The sequence below is a fragment of the Phocoena sinus genome, chromosome 20 (assembly GCF_008692025.1).
Source record: "Phocoena sinus isolate mPhoSin1 chromosome 20, mPhoSin1.pri, whole genome shotgun sequence".
NCBI classification, from domain to species: domain Eukaryota; kingdom Metazoa; phylum Chordata; class Mammalia; order Artiodactyla; family Phocoenidae; genus Phocoena; species Phocoena sinus.
In genome coordinates this window covers 44165135-44184706 of record NC_045782.1, presented here as the reverse complement: position 1 = coordinate 44184706, position 19572 = coordinate 44165135, and the positions used below count along the sequence as shown (strand labels likewise).

At 39.9% G+C, this 19572-nt stretch overlaps 1 protein-coding gene and 1 non-coding gene across 7 annotated transcripts; both read left to right on the top strand.

The window, feature by feature from the left end:
* Positions 1-160: 160 nt before the first annotated feature.
* CCDC47 (coiled-coil domain containing 47) lies at positions 161-18394 on the top strand. Of its 6 annotated transcripts, none has more exons than XR_004347569.1 (13): positions 163-326; positions 4605-4873; positions 5343-5450; positions 6739-6913; positions 8325-8446; positions 8827-8892; positions 11040-11140; positions 11342-11452; positions 12156-12241; positions 13917-13975; positions 14488-14597; positions 14819-14986; positions 15432-16720. XR_004347569.1 is itself a non-coding variant. In XM_032616927.1 (13 exons), the coding sequence occupies exons 2-13, from the start codon at positions 4610-4612 to the stop codon at positions 17236-17238; spliced, it is 1455 nt and encodes a 484-aa protein (XP_032472818.1). In that variant the 5' UTR covers positions 190-377; positions 4605-4609; the 3' UTR covers positions 17239-18394. The 6 variants fall into 6 exon arrangements, 1 of the variants encoding a protein (XP_032472818.1); XR_004347567.1 differs by having other exon boundaries at positions 169-377; positions 15432-16782; XM_032616927.1 differs by lacking the exon at positions 15432-16720 and adding an exon at positions 17158-18394 and having other exon boundaries at positions 190-377; positions 8827-8896.
* On the top strand, positions 8582-8654 carry TRNAG-UCC. The gene has a single exon. It is a non-coding gene; the product is annotated as a tRNA-Gly (tRNA).
* Positions 18395-19572: the final 1178 nt, after the last annotated feature.

Genomic DNA, 19572 nt, shown 5'->3' with positions numbered 1-19572 from the left:
TTGACTGAACCCTAGTGGAGAGCACAGGGATAGGCGCGGGCAGTTCCGGCCCAGGGGCCGGGCTTATGCAACTCTCCCAGCTTCCACACGTCGCCTCAGCTGGGCGGGGGAGGAGGAGGTCTCGCTCGGCCCCCTGAGCTGTGTCCCGCCCCCGCGCCGTGCGCAGGCGCGGACGGGCCGCACGCATTCTACGTAACGGCTGGCGGAGGCTACGTGAAGAGTGGTGCGGCGTGACTGAGCTACCTTGTCAGGCTGTCCTAGAGGCGTTGAGGGCAGTGAAACCGCAGTGACCCGGCAGGCGGTGGCCGGCCCGAGAGGCAGGCAGGGTAAGGCGGCAGCCGCAGGAGCGCTGGGCCGGGTTCTAGCACTCGGTACAGGTAGGGAGCGGGCCGTGACGCGCTAGTCGGTGGGGTCGGGCTGGGCCGAGCGGTGACGCTGATTTGCGTGGCCTAACCAGGTCCCTTTTCCCACCCCATCCCGTAAGTCCAGCCTATGGTGACATGCCTCGGTCCCCGCGCCTTCTCGCCTTTCCCGACTTTCTTAAAAACAAACCAGACTTTGTCCACCCCAAGGCCCGTTTTTTGTTGGGAGTTCTGATCGGGTTGGGGTGGACTTTTAACGGTTTTTGGGAACTTCCAGAACTGTGAGCAAATGCCAACCACAGGGCAAAGTTAGAGCAAGCCCACAGCGTGCCAGCAGGAAGAATGGAGCGTAGAATTGATTCTCCTTGCTGGGGAAAGACTAGACCCCGCAGGCTTAACAGAAGCAGCAACCTCTGTGGTCCTTCTTCTCTGAAGGTTTCTAACATGACATGTTTTTATCCAACATGTGTAAGGAGACGGGAATGTCTCCATGATCTCCAGAAGCCTCAGGGTCTGGCCATTGTCAGAAAGGCCTACTCTAAAATGCCAACAAGGAATGATTCCTGCACTTATTCCTCTTCCGTTTTTAAGTCCAGTCCCAATCGCTGAGACTGCCAGGTGAGCTAGCAGAAGAAATCAGACCAGACTTGTTAGTGCTGGGGTGCCCTGCCCCAGGAGTCTCAGGACTGCCTCTCAGGCAGGGAGTTGTGCGTTTGAGAAATGAGTTGACAGGTGCACCAGACAGACTTCTGGGAAGGAAGGCCAAGGCACGGATGGCTTGGATAATTTTAACCTAAATATCCTTAAAGGAGCTCTGTTACAGGGCTGAGTTAACTTAGAAGTGCTTCTGTGGTGTGAACGTTCTAAGTGGAAATTCACTTTGAAATGACAGACGTTTTGTCAGGGAGTTAATCAAGTTGACTGTGCCAGTGTTAACCTTTATTTGCTTCTATTTGAAAAAGTTTAAAACTGAGATCTGAAAGAGAAACACTAAAAATGAAGTATTTTTACACCTTAAAGGGCGTTCATAAGGCACAGTGGAAGGAAGTAATGGGAACTGCCATTTATTGAGTACCTTCTATGTGCCAAGCACGTATCTCTTGTAATATCCACTACAGCCCTGTGAGGCAAATAGTGAATGACTATCCCTTTTTTGTATGTGGGGAACAGGGGTTTAAGTAATTAGCCCAAGGTCACATGGCTGGCGAATGGTAGAGCTGATGTTTTGAACCAAAACCTAACTCCACCAACATACGTGCTCCTTTTCATATGTCTTCCACTTTTGACTGTGAAGCTAAGGGTGTTTGGAGACACATCGCAAGCCTCTTTGAGGTTGTTGTCAAGAGGGCAGCTATGTTTCCCCATAAAATGTCCCCTGGTGCTAACCTCAAAGATCAAATATTGGAAAGGATATAATATTGGCCTATCCTTGGTGGCATTTCTCAAATCATTGGTGCCTTTCAAAATTTATGAGCTTTGTCCAATTTTAAGAACATTTTTTGAGCAGCCGTGAGTTGCAAGGTATTGGGCAATAGCCTTTGATATTGAGCCAATTTCCTTTATGAATTTATGGTGTTGTAAATATGAGATATAGAATATTCACTATGCCAGAGCACCTTGAGAGATCAGTATTGGGTTGGCCAGAAAGTTCTTTCAGTTAGTGAATGTGTTGTTCAATAAAGTTCTTCATGAAAGTGAAAAATGTGTCTTTTTTGAACTTAAAGCCGAACGAACTTTTTGGCCACCCCAATACATACTCCTTTTGCCACCCATTCACTCTGTTAGTACTCAGCTCCCTGCATCCTGGCTTTCATACTTACCACTTCCTTGCAGTTGCCAATAATGACTTCCTTATTAACATTGGGAAATTTTTGGTCCATATCTTACTTAAACTTTCTGCAGCAATTGAAACCGAGCTCTGTTTCCTTCTTAGAAATATGCTTCTCCTTTGACTTCTGTGCTACCACTGTGACCAAAGTCTCTTTTTCTTTAACCACTCCTTAGTTTCCCATTCCAGTTCTCCCTATTATGCACAACTCTTAGCTGTTATGATTTGTTTCAAGACTTTTTGGTGCTTTTTTTTTTAAACCTAACTCTTAATACTCCCTGGGGATCTCTTCCATTCTCACACCATCTCTATTTCCAGCTTAGGCACGTATCCTGAACTCCAGGCTTATACTTCAAATGCTTCCTTTCCTCCCCTTTGTAAAATAGGTTATAATACCTTTTAGGATATTGTGAAAATTAAGAGATAAATGTTAATCATCTAACATACTGCTGAAAACACTTAAAACTTTTCAACAAGTATTAAATTAATTTATTGCCTTCCCCAATTTTTTCGCTCCTTTATGATTTTTATTTCAAGGATGACTTTGTCCAGCTGTTAATCAAGCAAAACTTGGAATCACCCCAGATCTTCCTTCCCCCACATTCCTTATATTCAGTCACTTTATGCTGACAAATATAATTCTTAATACCTGTCAAATCTGTTTTCCTGTTCATTCCCAATACCACTGCCAGTTCAGTTGTGTTTTATCTCTTATCTAATTATCTCAGCCACTTCCTATTTTTCCCACCTCAGGTGCCCTTTTCTAATTCACCCTCTGTATGAGCTGTCAGGGTTAAATTGCAAATCTGATTGTGTCACTCTCTTACTTAAATCCTTTAGTTGATTCTAATCATCCAAACTTCTTAGTGTGGTATTTAAATAAGGGTGATCAAATAAATAAATAAATAAGGATCATCATGATCTGGCCTGTGCTGGCCTTTTTAGCCTCATTTCCCCCATTTGGGTCTACAAACCCAATGTTCTATCATACCAAACTCCTAAAATGCGCTGTTTCAGCCCTCTATGCTATAGCTGTTCCTCAGTCTGCACTGCCTCTTCTTGAGTGCAGGAACTATCCTTTTATTTTATTTTTTAAAGAACATTTTATTATAAGAACATAATAGAAAAATTAGGAAAGTATTCAATATAAAGAAAAATAAAGGCAAAATGTCCATAATCCTATCATACATAATAACTACTATTTATATGTAGATGTATGTATGACCTTCTAAACCTTTTTGTTGTGTATTTGCTTCTAAAACAACTTGGGTTCTAACTTCATTCATAAGAATTTTTAATAAACAAAATAAGTTTGTTTTTTGTATGTATGTATGGTTTAACCGGTTTCAGATTTTCCCTGTCATACTGTAACTCACGTCCTTGAAGCTAGGTTCTCTTGGCATAGTATCCGACATGGTGATATGCTTAGTGAGGGAACATTTTATTTGATATGGTAGGATCATTTTATGAAAAGCAATGAAAGCCAGAGGAGTTTTATATTATTCTTTGGGTAATTGGTTAGCCTTCATTGGTGATTGAATCCTTATGTAACAGAAGTCATGTTTTAGAAGGATAACAGTAGTTTTTAGTGAGAAGTAGGGAGTAGGGAGAGAGTTGAGCAGAGGAGACCATTTAGGATAATACTGTGGTTCTTGAGTAGGTGGTGTTAGCAAAAATTGCTGCTTTAAATCAGTAACAAAATCACTGCTACTGGCTTACATTGGAGATGCTGCCTGAGAAGTGGATGATAGCAGGGATTCTGGAGGCAAAACTGGCATCAGAACATAGTTCTCTGTCACTTGGTGGTTGTATTACTTAGCATTTCTGTGCCTCATTTTCCTTATCTATGAAATGGGGATGTTAATAAAACCACTTTCTTCAGAGGGTCGTCATGAGGATTAAATTAGTTGCTTTTTGTAAAGTCTTTAGGACAGTGCCTAGCACTTTGTGTCTTAAACATGTGCTTTGATGATGATGATGATGTGCACACATAAAGTTGATCTAAGAATGAATAGCTTTTCCATTCATGTATTATTTTTATTACAACCAACAGATAGTTGCATCTCATTCTTCTTTCATTATCCCTCTCCCAGTTTCTATATAAAGCTTTTTATAGGCGTTCAAAAACTGCATACTGAATACACAGTGTAAATGGAAACCAACCTAAAGAAATTAAATGACTAGTACAAGATTTTACAGATAACTAGTGAGAGAGTCCAGACTAGAACCCAGGCCTCTTGAACCTCAACTTATTATTCTTTATATAATGCTATCTGAAATGAACAGTATTAAATAAGAGAAAAGTGGGAGAGTCTTAGATTTAATTTTTAACCGTTTACAAAATGTGATCAGTATGTGTAGAATGGCAGTCCACTTAGGGTTTTTGTTTTTGTCTTGTTTGACTCATTTTTAAGGGGCAATGAAAGCCTTCCATGCTTTCTGTGTTGTTCTTTTGATATTTGGGAGTGTCTCTGAAGCCAAGTTTGATGATTTCGAGGATGAGGAAGACATCGTAGAGTATGATGATAATGACTTTGCTGAATTTGAGGATATCACAGAAGACTCTGTTACTGAATCTCCTCAACGAGTGATAACCACTGAAGATGATGAAGACGAGACTACTGTGGAGTTGGAAGGGCAGGATGAAAGCCAAGAAGGAGATTTTGAAGATGCAGATACCCAGGTAAAGGTTCTTTATTGATTTCTTGGGAAAGTGGAAGGATGGGACAATGTGTAACTAGCACTTTTCCCAGACATTAAAAGTAATGCCCAGGTCTAAGGAGACCTTTATCCTCTGGTATGCTCATTTTTATTCAGTAGGTGGAGCTCTTCTAAATGTTTGTGGTATGTTCTCACCTTTTACATTCAACAAAAAATGAATTGTATTTTTCTCCTCTATGGAAAGCCTGGATGGAGGATGATGGAGTGGGGGTGGATATGTATTGGTATGTGGGTGGGTGGGAGTTGTATCATTTAGAACTCCGGGTTCAATGCATGGGGGAGGTCATCATTTGTTTAAAATATGTAAGATCTCTGTGTTCTGTGCTTGCTGCTTTCATGTTCTTTTTTCCTTACAAATGTTATCTATAAAAATGAGATAAAGTTGCTGGTGATGTTAGTGGGGGAAAACAGATTGTGCCTCATTTTCGTAGGAGGGAGATACCGAGAGTGAACCATATGATGATGAAGAATTTGAAGGTTATGAAGACAAACCAGATACTTCTTCTAGCAAAAATAAAGACCCAATAACAATTGTTGATGTAGGTATACAGGTTTTGAATCCCAAACTAACCAACAAAATATCTTGCTGTCATTAATCTCAGAAATATAATTAGTGACACGTAGCTGGTGTTGTTGTAATGTGGGAGCCATGAAAGAGTTTGACATCAGTTCTTCTGATGCAGTGGACACACGGAAAAACAACCTGTATCTTTTGTTGGGTTCTTTTTATATAAATTTATTTATTTATTTATTTTATTTTTGGCTGCATTGGGTCTTTGTTGCTGCGCGCAGGCTTTCTCTAGTTGCGGTGAGCGGGGGCTACTCTTCATTGCAGTGCACAGACTTCTCATTGTGGTGGCTTCCCTTGTTATGGAGCACAGGCTCTAGGCGCACAGGCTTCAGTAGTTGCGGCACACGGGCTCAGTAGTTGTGGCTCGCACGCTCTAGAGCGCAGGCTCAGTAGTTGTGGCACACGGGCTTAGTTGCTCCTTGGCATGTGGGATCTTCCCGAACCAGGGCTTGAACCCATATCCCCTGCATTGGCAGGCGGATTCTTAACCACTGTGCCACCAGGGAAGTACCACAACCCATATGTTTTTATTTTAGCCTTCCTAGTTTTATTTACCAAGGAATGAGGAGGATAGACGTTGGGTTTATTTGGGAGGTGGGACTCAGAATCAAGATGAATACAGAGGGCTTTCCAGCGTTTCATCCCATTTGATTATCCTCATACTTCCTTAAAGAATCTTTTACAAAGATGACCTGGAAGGACTTCCCTTGTGGTGCAGTGGTTAAGAATCCACCTGCCAACACAGGGGACACGGGTTCAATCCGTGGTCCAGGAGGATCCCACGTGCTGCGGAGCAACTTTGCCCGTGCGCCACAACTACTGAGCCTGCGCTCTAGAGCCCGCGAGCCACAACTGCTGAGCCCAAGTGCCACAACTACTGAAGCCCGCATGCCTAGAGCCCACGCTGTGCAACAAGAGAAGCCAATGCAATGAGAAGCCCGCGCACTGCAACAAAGAGTAGCCCCTGCTCGCTGCAACTAGAGAAAGCCCGCGTGCAGCAATGAAGACCCAACGCAGCCAAATAAATAAATAAATAATAAAACCTTCATTAAAAAAAAAAAGTAACACTGAAAAAAAAGAAAGATGACTTGGAAAACCAAAATGGGCATATTTTTCAAAGTATAACCATATTCAGTGACAATTATCTAACGTAATCCACTTCTGTTTATGGGTTTTCTCATTCTCCTTCATACCTTGAGTTAGACTTCGTCCTTCAGCCTCAGCCAACATTAAATGGAACGATTGTTCTTCTTTAGGTTCCTGCACACCTCCAGAACAGTTGGGAGAGTTATTATCTAGAGATTTTAATGGTGACTGGTCTGCTTGCCTACATCATGAATTATATCATCGGGAAGAATAAAAACAGTCGCCTTGCTCAGGCCTGGTTTAACACTCATAGGGAGCTTTTGGAGAGCAACTTTACCTTAGTAGGTAAGTTAGGCTAATACAAGTCTAGCCACCTGTTTGAAAACTTTCTGGTAAGAACTGCTTATTCTGCTCAGTGTAAGCATCTAACTACTTTCATGGACTGCTGAAGAGGCTGCTTTTTTTCCTTCTCTCAAGGATCCCTTTTTTGTTAGGTTTTGCATAATGGATGAATTGCATTCATGAAATAATTTTCTCACCTTTCATCAATCATTTGCTGTACAGCTTCAGATAGAATGAGACAATCAGTGTTATCAAAACAAGTTGATAAAAATCTGGCCAAAAGCAAAGAATTTTGACATTTTAGGTAGCTTGATCAATGCTTTCAATTCATCTTTTAGAAATTAGAAGTCCTTCAAAATTCCTTCAGGTTTTAGGCACTTTAGTGTCAGATCCACTGTAGAGATGTACAAGATGTACACTGACCCCTTAGAGGAAGTCCTGTAATGGTGTAGTGTAGGGGGTAAACACCTTCACTTCAGTTTGGCTTTAAACACTTTGTTTCCCTTTGATAGCAAGCAAGTATCCATCTCTTCTGCCCTTTAGCAGGACTGTGTACTAACTATGTTGTGCTAGGTACTTTGCATACATTGTTTCTTATTTAATCTTTAGAACAATACTGTCAGTTGGATATAGTTTCTGTTTTCCTAAGGAGGGAACTGAAGTCCGGAGAAGTGTTAAAATTTGTCTAAGCTGTTCAACTGCAACCATGATATTAGAACCTAGTCTACCTGCTTCCAAAGTCCATGCTGTCCACTGTACCATATACTATTTCAGTATTTTGACCTGGAAATTAGGAAAAAAATAAGCAGCCTTTAATGCCTTCTACTTCCCTTGGCGTGTTTTCATTTGGTGTGTCAGTCTGCTTTACCTTGTAAAGTTGGACACATTTTTTTATACATTAATGAATTAAATGAAGAGAGGAAATTATTGGAATTTGAGCTTTTTGTAGCTCTTAATACCACTGTTATCATTTTGCTGCAGGAAAAACAAACTTGGATAAAGTTAAATGAAAGGAAACACAGTGAGGGAGTGTTGAATAGTTAGTATTAATGGTATTTTTAATTCACTACATAGGTTTTGTTTTTTTTTTAACTTTTGGCAGAGACATTTAGACTGACTTTGCTCCATTTTGTACCTACTCTTGAGATACTTATATTCCAAGCTGAATGTCGTTAACTAACAAGGACACACAAGTAATGCTAGAGTCCATAATTTTTTAATGACGACAATAAAGCATTTTAAAAGTAAAAAGAATAATGCCCATCTGTTGTAATCTATGTCTAAAGGAGAGTTCTATAAGATAGATAAGTATTGTTAACCTAAAGGTACCGTCATTTTGGGGTCAGAGTAGAAGAGTGTGTGGTGATTAGGCCCCAACATTTCCAGTGAATCATGTTAATGGTTTTACCCCTAGGGGATGATGGAACTAACAAAGAAGCCACCAGCACAGGAAAGCTGAACCAGGAGAATGAGCACATTTACAACCTATGGTGTTCTGGTCGAGTGTGCTGTGAGGGGATGCTTATCCAGCTGAGGGTAAGTAGGGAATTTCTGGTACAGTGTATATCTTCCTTTCATTTTTTCCAGTGTGATCCCAAGTCCTGTAAGATCAGTGTCTCATTTTTTTCATGTTTGACTTAAAATGAGATCTAAAAATCATCTTTTGGGAATTCCCTGGTGGTCCAGTGGTTAAGACTCTGCGCTTCCACTGCAGGAGGCCCAGGTTCGATCCCTGGTCAGGGAACTAAGATCCTGCAAGCCACGCGGCACGGCCAAATAAGTAAATAAAAATCATTTTTTACTGACTGGCAAATGTAGAGTATATTTGATGAAGCATTTGAGTCCCCCTCCAATGTCTTCTCTTGTAGCAAACAGAAGTTGCAATTGTTCTCTTGGGCTTTTTTTTTGTTTTTTAGTTCCTCAAGAGACAGGACTTATTGAATGTCCTGGCCCGGATGATGAGGCCAGTGAGTGATCAAGTGGTATGTATTCTTCCTGCTGGTTTTCTCTGTACAGATTGAATTCTTAACTTCTTAGAGCTTGTTCTATTTCTTGCCAGGATTATATTTGGACTTTCTAACAACTTGTGTCCCTTGCCCAAAAAATGGAACCTTTTCTATCTAGACAGATCATCTTCCACTCAGTGTGAAACTGGGGGTGGAGGTGCAGGTGGGTGTGAGGAGACATATGTGCTTTTTGTGGGGAAAGAGGTAATACTCTGTCACCAGGTAGATCAACAGAATCAACCTGGATGATGGAGGGAAAAACAGTTGTCACAGACCGTTTGCCCTCACGTCTGACTCTGCTTTTGGTATCTGCTTTTATCTTTGGCAGTAGGCTGGGGTTTTTTTTTCAAATATTTTTTGCCTCAAGTAATACATCTTGGGCTGAATGAGTTCATAACACAATATGGAGACCTTATTGTTTGGTATACTTTCTTTCCTTTGTTAAATTAACATGTTAATCTGAAAATTGTGTCCTTCATTAGAAATGCCACATTCCCCCTCCCTTCATTCTTCCAATAAATAATTGTGCTGACTCCCACTGCTGCAAGAAACAAAAATACATGAGACAGTCTTTTATATAAGCTAGTAGAACAAGAAATGTATGCATATATATCAAAATACAAAGTAGTATTTGGTTAATAAGTGCTATATTGGTAATATAATTAGGTACTTTTTATTGGATTGAAACTCAATTGTTATTTTAAAGGTCTTACTGTTAGTTGGAAGCCTGTTTATTTATTTTAATTTTTCTAATGTGGCCACTGATGATTTAACCCACGAATTTTTAGAGCCTCCTCAGTTAAAACTCAAAGGAGGAAGTTTTGCTGCATCTTCAGCCATCTTTTTGTAGAAATTATTTTTTAGAGTGTTGTGTTAATCATTTTCAGTTCTTTCCTGAGGTAGATTTAATCTTCTCTTTTCCTCTGAGCCAGCCAGCCTTTTACCTTTTTTGCTGTTTTGGGTTTTTTTTCCCTGCAATGAAAAGCAGCCTCAACAAACATATGGGTTTTTTATATTTTTAAGCCTTTTTATGTGGGTTCTGCTTAAAAGAGCAGAAAACCTTTTCTTTAGCAGCTGACATCTTGCCAGATCTTTGCTATATTTCCCTTCATTAACATTTCCCTTCTTCCACATATATACTGGTAAATTTTGACCCAGACTTTTAAAGATATAGTTAATAAGACAAATAGGGCCACGTTTTATCATACCAGACTCTTTAGGCTATAACTTTATCTCTCTGGCCCAATGTCGAGTATTAAAAACTGTTTAACCTGCCTCTGGGGTGTTTCCAACACCAACAACCAATTCTCTGATTCTCCAGATACCAGTTCGGTGTCCAACAATTCAATTCAATTCTGATACTATCTACTTGGAGTTAATGCCAGATCCCACAAGTTAAAGGTCTCATTCATTCCCACAAGATTGCCCACACTTCAGATGCCAGTTGCAGGCCCCAGGCTACCGTACTTCTGACTGCCCAGCTATAAATCCAGAGTTCCCACAGCCCTCCCCTCAGATTCAATAATTTTCTAGAATAGCTCAGAGAACTCAGGAAAACACTTTACTTACATTTACCAGTTTATTGTAAAGGCTACCAATTCAGGAACAGCCAAATGGAAGAGAGGCATGGGGGTGGGGCGGTGCACAGAGCTTCCATGCCTCTAGAGCTTGGGCCCCTCTTCATAGGGTCATTTAGGCTGTTGGCAGAATTCAGTTCCCTGTGGTTGCAAGTTCCTATTTTCCTGCTAGTTGTCGCTGGGAACCGCTCTTAGCTCCTAGAGGCCATTCTCAGGTCCTTGCCACGTGGTTCCCCTCCACCCCATAGCCCTTTCACACTTTCACCCTTTCTTCAAGTAGGGTCCAGTCCCTTTTGAGGACTCACTTGATTAGGTCAGTCCACCCAGGATAGTGTCCCTTTTGATTAACTCAAAGTCACCTGATTAGGGACCATCTGCCATGTAACACAGCATAATCATGGTAATGATTATACCATCACATTCATAAGTCTTGCTCACATTCGAGGGGAGGATGTATACACCAGCAGGCAGGCATATTGGGGGCTGTCTTAGAAATCTGCCTATCACAGAACCTAACAGGTGAGTTTTGTTGGTTTTTTTTTGAAGCAATAAAAGTAACCATGAATGATGAAGACATGGATACCTATGTGTTTGCTGTTGGTACTCGGAAAGCCTTGGTACGACTACAGAAAGAGATGCAGGATCTGGTATGTCAGGTTCTTTTTCAGATAATATGTCGAAACTGTGCCTCTTTATTACATAAATGTTTGACTTCAGAGCATAAAGTAATTATATCACTTGAACAGTTGTGTCACTTTGAAATAGGTCAGTACATATTCTCTTGAGAAAAAACAATCCTTGTGCATAACAAAATATCATGTTTTACTTTCAACTACGTCTTCCTCTAGAGTGAGTTTTGTAGTGACAAACCTAAGTCTGGAGCGAAGTATGGACTGCCTGACTCCTTGGCCATCCTGTCAGAGATGGGAGAAGTCACAGAGGGAATGATGGATACAAAGGTAAATACAATAGAAGACATACATTTGTAGACCATTTACGGGGCAGTCTCCCTGAAAGTTACACTGTACAAATTCTTCATTTTATTTTCCTTTCCCACACAACCATTAAAATACTTTATTTAAACAATAGATTCACTTGTCAAAAAGACAGTTTTATTAGTCAAGAAATTCTCTCTAAATCAAGAACAAATTGTCCCTAGGATTGCCAATGGCTTTCAGGTTTTTTGAAAAAGGACTACTACTTTAATCCTTATCACCATTCATTTTAGTACGTTTGTTAAAGTTTCAGTTTGTGTAGAAGACGGGTATATAAAGAGCTGTTTTTTCCTATTGGTTGTGTATGGTAACAGCACATCTTAGTATCATAAAATATAGGGTAGCTCAAAGACAGTTCTAAATGTAAGTTCTGGGTGATGTGGTTGTGAAGAATTCCTAAAATTATTTACATTTTATGTTCATGCTTTCACTCGTATTTTGAACACTATTTTGAGATATATTTTCAGCTGCTCAATTTTGATCATTGGTGTGACTAAAGAAGGGCAGTAGTTTCATCATAGGGAGAGTCCTTATTTAAATTTAATTTTTTTTAAGCTTTAGCCTTCATGACGTGCAAAAGTAAGGAGGATTAAAGAGTGAATATCTATGAAAAAAGAGAAGTGCATCAAACCTACTTTAAAAAAATAATTTTCTTTTCTTATTTCAGATGGTTCACTTTCTTACACACTATGCTGACAAGATTGAATCCGTTCATTTTTCAGACCAGTTCTCTGGTCCAAAAATTATGCAAGAGTACGTATGAAATAAAAATATTGAAATCAGTTTTCTTCACTAGCTTTCTGTGTTGAAACACCTGCAAGGTGCTTCTGCAATTTCCCTTCCCAAATGAGTGAGGGAAGTTGGTGACAGCATCCAAGTTTTCCTTTGCTTTGACTGCATGCATCGTGAAGGTAATTGAAAACCTATGGGGGACAATCAAATAAGCCTCCCCAGTTTGCATGTGTCACCGCATGTATGCATCACCCACTCAGTGAGGTAAATTGAGAATCTAACAGAATGGCTAATACTAAGAAAAATACAATTGGTAGTCTCTGTCCTTTGTAGTCTAGGGTGGTTGTTTTTTGGGGATTTTTTTCCTTTTTAATTTATGATGTGAATCTGTGACGTTTGATTTGTGTTTGATTGCAGGTGTATGCATTTTATAATTCATGGCATTTTCCGGCTTTCTACTTTGAATGGTTGAGTGATTATATTCTTTCTAGTGTATTATCAGACACCCTTAATGCCCGTAAAGTTTCTGGCTTTATAGTAATATTGTTCGAATGTAAATATTCAGGGTTTGAATTTGCTGTTTGATTTCACATCCTGTTGCAGGAGAGCATATTTAAGTTTACCCTTGGTGTAGAATTGGTTCTGACCTAAATTTTTGGCTAAGGACTGTGGAGTTGAATACAGTTAAAAGCCAATTTAAATTTTAATTTTGTGTCAAAATCACTAAGGTAATCAAAATTACTTATGCCTCTAGATGGTGTTGCATCATCCTTGCCTTGCTGAACTCAGTAATAACACTTGGGACAAAGTATCACATTGCGGCATTCATGGAGCATTTTGTGTGTGTGGGGAGGTGAAAGTCTTTGAAAGTCAAAGATTGCAAGAGGATTCTTTGAGGAGTCAGAACTAAATTATATATGTTATAGTAGATATTTCTCAACTTATTCTGAGCCTGACTCAAAAATAAGATCCTTCATCATAGGAAGATGGATTAAGAGTTAGAAATAAAACATAAAAAATCCATCAAAATAGGCCTTCCCTTGTGGCGCAGTGGTTGAGAATCTGCCAGCTAATGCAGGGGACACGGGTTCGAGCCCTGGTCTGGGAGGATCCCACATGCCGTGGAGCAACTAGGCGCCTGAGCCACAACTACTGAGCCTGCGCGTCTGGAGCCTGTGCTCCGCAACAAGAGAGGCCGCGATAGGCGATAGTGAGAGGCCCGCGCACCGCGATGAAGAGTGGCCCCCACTTGCCACAACTAGAGAAAGCCCTCGCACAGAAACGAAGACCCAACACAGCAAAAATTAATTAATTAATACACTCCTACCCCCAACATCTAAAAAAATCAAAATAAACAAAAAGGTTATTTAAAATATGGGCCTCATACTTAAATACAGGCTCATTTCTGGCTCCCCAGGTGAGATGGAATTATCCTGCCTGGAGGGGACATCACTGGATGTGTTGAAGGATAGGATAAAGATACTTGGGAATGCATCCATCAGATAGACGAGTGGACCAGATGATCTGTAAAGCTCCTTCGGGCTCTGAGATTGTATTTAACTTGGGGATGCCAAGCCAAATACTGTGCTGATTATTTGCACAGTTATCTGTTCATCTAAGTGAATTGGGTGACTTATGTGCATGGAAAGTATCTCTCTCTTGCGTTCCTTCTAAATAGCTCTTTCTTTTATGACAGGGAAGGTCAGCCTTTAAAGCTACCTGACACTAAGAGGACACTGTTGTTTACATTTAATGGTGAGTGTTCTGTGTCCTGTGTGAGTTCTTTGTTTTCTGTGAGATGATCTTAAGGAGAGTATTGTTTCTTTCTAAACAATAGCTATAAAAAACTACATTAAAACTAACCCCAGGGACTTCCCTGGCGGTCCAGTGGTTAAGACTTTGCTTTCCAATTCAGGGGGTGCTGGTTCGATCCCTGTTCAGGGAGCTAATATCCCACATGCCTTGCAGCCAAAAAACCCAAAACATAATAACAGATTCAATATTGTGACTAATTCAGTAAAGACTTAAAAAAAATGGTCCACATCAAAAAGAAAATCTTTAAAAAAAAAACCTCATGCCAGCTTATTGGTTTTTTGGTTTCTTCAGTAAGAGATCCTTTTATATATTTTAATTTCTATTTTCTGCTGTATTTTAGCTGCCTAAGAAATTTGGAGAAAGGAGCCTATTAATACAAAAAGAAAAAAAAATTAATACAAGAAGTATGAATGCTGCCATTAACTCAATAGGAAAATGGTTTTGTTTTCCAGTGCCAGGCTCAGGTAACACTTACCCAAAGGATATGGAGGCTTTACTACCCCTGATGAACATGGTGATTTATTCTATTGATAAAGCCAAAAAGTTTCGACTCAACAGAGAAGTAAGACCTGCAGCCTTAAGTTGGAGCCTTTTATTATGTTTTTCCCCCCAGGGGGCGGCGGGGAGGGGGCCCAGCTTTCGATTATTTCAGTGATTTTATCTTTGCTAGTTGACTTAAAAGTGCTACATGGGAGTGGTTTTATGAAAGAATATTAAATGGGATTTTGTATCTGTTTGGATTGAAATGGAATTCTTATGAATTGCTTTGTTTCCTGGGGAAAGGGCAAACAAAAAGCAGACAAGAACCGAGCTCGAGTGGAGGAGAACTTCTTGAAGCTGACGCATGTGCAAAGACAGGAAGCTGCCCAGTCTCGGCGTGAGGAGAAGAAAAGAGCAGAGAAGGAGCGAATCATGAATGAGGAAGATCCTGAGAAACAGCGCAGGCTGGAGGTAAGACAAACTTTTCTTATCACTGGGGTAGAACTCAGATTTATAAGGATGCCTATTTGTGCCATATTGGCTGTTAAGGAAATTCTGTGTAGGAATGTACACAGGCTAAAAGCTTAGCATTTTCTCAGCACTTGGGACAGTTGATAGCACTGTAAAAAAAAGAATAATCCTTCCTGTTCAAACCATGTTAGATTGAGCCTCAATCCTGGAGAATGATATGAATTATCCTGTTCCCCCAGCGTAGGCCCTTTTTGAAAGTTCTACTATCATCTTTCAAGCCAAACACATACTAAGGTAGAAAGAAATTTGGAATTTTAATAGAAGCCAGGACATGTGCCCTATGGTCCACATAAACTTGTTTTATAAAAATTTTATTTTGATTATAGAATTAGAGAATTCTAATATTTTTTCTTTGTATTTTGTTTTCTATTTTGTACATAACTAGAATCTCAAACTCAAGAGCTTTTTATGGCTGTAGTCCGTTATGTTTCAAACATCAGCATGTTCTCATGTTTTGTGAAGTAAGATGCTGCAGTCCAGCTCTAAAATTTTAAACCTTGTAAATGCTGATCAAAAAAGAGGAGAACAAAGTTCTGGGAAATGTGAATTTTAATGTGAATAACCTCAAGGATTGAAGAAAATTCTTGTAAGTGGAGGAGGCAGGCTGCCAAGAAAAAGTGAGCCCCTGGACTTCCCTGGTGGCGCAGTGGTTAAGAATCCGCCTGCCAGTGCAGGGGACATGGGTTCGAGCCCTGGTCCGGGAAGATCCCACATGCCCCGGAGCAACCCAGCCTGTGCGCCACAACTACTAGAAGCCTGTGCGCCGAGAGCCCGTGCTCTGCAACAAGAGAAGCCACCGCAATGAGAAGCCCGCGCACCTCAACAAAGAGTAGCCCCCAGTGCCCACAACTAGAGAAAGTCCGCGCGCAGCAACGAAGACCCAACACAGCCAAAAATAAATAAATTAATTTTTAAAAAAGAAAAAAAAAAGTGAGCCCCTGTGTGGCACTTTAGTTGCTGGTAGAGTCATTAATGCTGTTGAGTGAGGTGCCCAGAGTACCACAGCCCTCCTCTCATCCTTTCTCATCAATCTTTGGTTTGGTTTGGTTTGGTTTGGTTTAGTTGATGGGTATTTTTCCCCTGAAAATAGAGCTCTGTGTTTATGCAATCTTCTTTATAAATATAAATGGCTTTTTAACAGATATACAGGAAGAATCTACATGGACTCATTAATAGATAATGCCTTTCATTTTTCTATGGAAAAAAAAGTTCTCCAGTTATTTCTAGAGTTTGAAACTATAGTAGGTTTAAGTAAAAGAGGGGCCCAGAACTTAAGTCAGATTGTAAGTTGCTTGTGGGTGTAAACCATGTATTTTTTTTTAGAACCACCACTTTATAGTATCTAGGCCTAGGTACCTTGTAAAAAGATCCAGTGAATTAAATGGGAAAGGAGCCAAACAAAACACAAAAAACCCTATAGTGAATTTCTGGCTTGAATGGCTCATTTATACCAATGATCTGGACCTTCCTGCCACTACTGGTAGAGCCTTGTTTGGTTTTGTTACATATTTAATTTGAAAAGTATAGAGAAATATATACACAGACATTAAAATTAACCTTAATTCTACCATGTAAGAACAATGTAACATAATCCTTCAGTTCCCATCCCTAAAACCAACCACTGTTAATACTATATAGTTTATTTAGTCCCTCAACTGTATATTCAGTGTACTTATTTCATTTCTTAATGTAGATCATCTTATAAACTTTTTATATTAAAAATATAGCAATCTTTCAAGAAAGTGTCTTTCCATATTCTTTTTTTTTTTTTTTTTTTTTTTGCGGTACGCGGGCCTCTCACTGTTGTGGCCTCTCCTGTTGCGGAGCACAGGCTCCGGACGCGCACGTGCAGGCTCAGTGGCCACGGCTTACAGGCCCAGCCGCTCTGCGGCATGTGGGATCTTCCCGGACCGGAGCATGAACCCACGTCCCCTGCATCGGCAGGCGGACTCTCAACCACTGCGCCACCAGGGAAGCCCCAGCAATTCTTAAAACTATCTTCTGGAATGTTATTTGTGGTGCTAGCCTAAATAGTATAGGCAGTATTCTAGTTTTGACTTTTTTTTAAACAAGTACTGAAATCTTAGTTTGCATTCCCTCTTTCTCTCTAGGAAGCTGCCTTGAGGCGTGAGCAAAAGAAATTGGAGAAGAAGCAAATGAAAATGAAACAAATCAAAGTGAAAGCCATGTAAAGTCATCCAAGAGATCTGAGTCCTTATGCCACCTGTAAGCTCTTAATTCACAGGAAACAAAAAATACCAGTTCATTTCTTATCTTAAAGTTTCCCAGTGACTGAGAAATCCTTATTTCATCATGTGTTCTGTTTTTGGTTTGGAGTTTTACAAAGGTCATAGATACATTGGAAGGACTCTGTTACAGTAATTTTCTTCCAGATAATCAAATTATTTTGATTATTTTATAAAAGGAATAATATATGAAATCTGTGTAGTTTCAAAACATCTTAAAAATTATAACATGAATCAGTACTTTTAGTGCTTGATATTTGAAGAAATATCATGAAATTTATAGATATATAATGAGATTGTTGCTTTTTGTTTAAACTAGGCAGTTGAAATGGCTATGAAGACTGACTCTAAACCAAGATTCCACAGATAACTATTGGAATTGCACAATAAACATGGCTTGGTGTTCTCTTCTGTGTCTACATTAAACTTGTAAAAAAATAAAATTTAGAACACTATATGTGGTGTTGAGATTTCAGGGACTCAACAGTCTAGTTCAGTATGTGTTTATAGGTGGGAGGTGCTGATGACAGTATGATAGGATATCTGTAGGCTTTAGGATACTTACATGTATGTGGAAAATTCTAGGGATAGATAGTACAGGAGCACGGTTTCCTCCTTACCTGATACCATGAGCTAATGACAATGTGAATGCTGTATTTTGAGTGGTTGTATGTTTTCTTGAGTAACAAATGCATGAAAAATTAACTGCTTCACCTAGATGAGATCAGTGGTCTATGTGAAGTCACAAAAGTTTTCCTTCTTGGTCGCTGCAACGTATGGGATGTTCACGGAGAAGCTCTGTTCTCTGTGTTATGGCCATATCCCTTTGCTTCTCCTTCTGCTTTTATCTCTTCCACAGTTGAGGCTGGGTATATTCTTTCAAAGAAATAGCCAAGAATATGCATAAACATACTTTTAAAAATGAACTTTCCTAGACTATTGAGAGTTCCTTCTGCCTCTTGAGGAAGGAACTCTTGGGGGAGAGGCCCATCTACCTGCACAAGCATTTAGCTTGTTCAGATCTCTGCATTTTATAAATGCTTCCTACTAAGAAAGCATTTTTTAAGTCACTGCTTGTACCAGGTAATTTTTGCTGGGGATGGGAAAGGGTTGGGTTTTTTGTGGGAGGGGGTGGGTGGGTTTTGTTTGTTGATGCTTTATGTGCAGGTGTGTTCTGAGGCAATAACAAGTTGCTGTGAAAACAGCATGTGCTGCTGCCTTTGTAACTGCATGGAAACTTTTCACATGGGTTTTTCTCTAGGTTAATGCAGAAATGTATAAACTGGGAGATGCAATTGTAATATTTTTTTTAACAGTTCATGAAATTAAGTTATTAAAATAACAAAATTACCTTAATGCTATATAATTCTAGAATTAACCTTGTTTTACAAACCTTTAACCTGCATTTTAGAAATCAAAGTTGGTATGCTTAGCTATCTTTTGATTAATAAAAGCTTTCTTAAAGTCCCACACATTTGGACCATGGCAGCTAATTTTGTAATTTAAGCATTCGTATGAACTACCTATGGACATATATTAAACTAATTGACAAAAGTCTCAGAGTGCCGCCTTTACTTTTCTGGGGTTGCCCTACAAGAGTATAAGCCCATAGTTGTTACCAGTTTTTGGTGTTTTGTTTTGTTTTTGGCTGTGCTGCACGGCTTGCGGGATCTTGGTTCCCCAACGAGGGATCAAACCCGAGCCCTTGGCAGTGAAAGTGTGGAGTCCTAACCACTGGACCACCAGGGAATTCCCACTAGTTAATTAATGTTTTATATTTTTAGAGCCCCATTATGTCATTGATGGGCTTCTCCCCAAAGTCCCCCACTAGAGTTAAGACACCATTGTCTCTCCTATGACTGAGAGGACAAAGAGAGGAGAAAGAATGTTGTTGACTGTCACACGTTGGAAAACCTGTCTTGTCCTCCAGTATTGTCTGCATTGCCTGGGCACTTAGCAATACCACAACAAGTGCTGGACTGGAAGATAAAGACTTGGCCTTTAGTGCCAGCAAAACCAGTTACCAATCCTTTGACTTTGGGCAGGTCATTAACCTCTTTGAGTCTCTGTTCTGATCTTCCTTCTACAAAGTAAGGGAAGTAATTATTTTCTCTACCTACCTCACATGTAGGTCAACACTAAGAGGTAATATATGTAAAATTCTCCTGTAAATGGTAGCACTTCAAAAAATGTATCATCTAGGCCTATTCTCCAAGTGGTGTATTTTTGCTTTATTCTGTTCTGCTTTTCTTTCTCTCAGTGAAAACCAAGCAGATCCTT

Excerpts from the sequence above, each read along its gene's own strand:
- CCDC47 (XM_032616927.1), top strand. The coding sequence starts at position 4,610 with ATGAAAGCCTTCCATGCTTTCTGTGTTGTTCTTTTGATATTTGGGAGT. Across the intron at positions 8,897-11,039 it reads AGTGAGTGATCAAGTGGTAT|CAATAAAAGTAACCATGAAT; the intron begins GTATTCTTCCTG and ends TTTTTTTTGAAG. Across the intron at positions 11,141-11,341 it reads AGAAAGAGATGCAGGATCTG|AGTGAGTTTTGTAGTGACAA; the intron begins GTATGTCAGGTT and ends GTCTTCCTCTAG.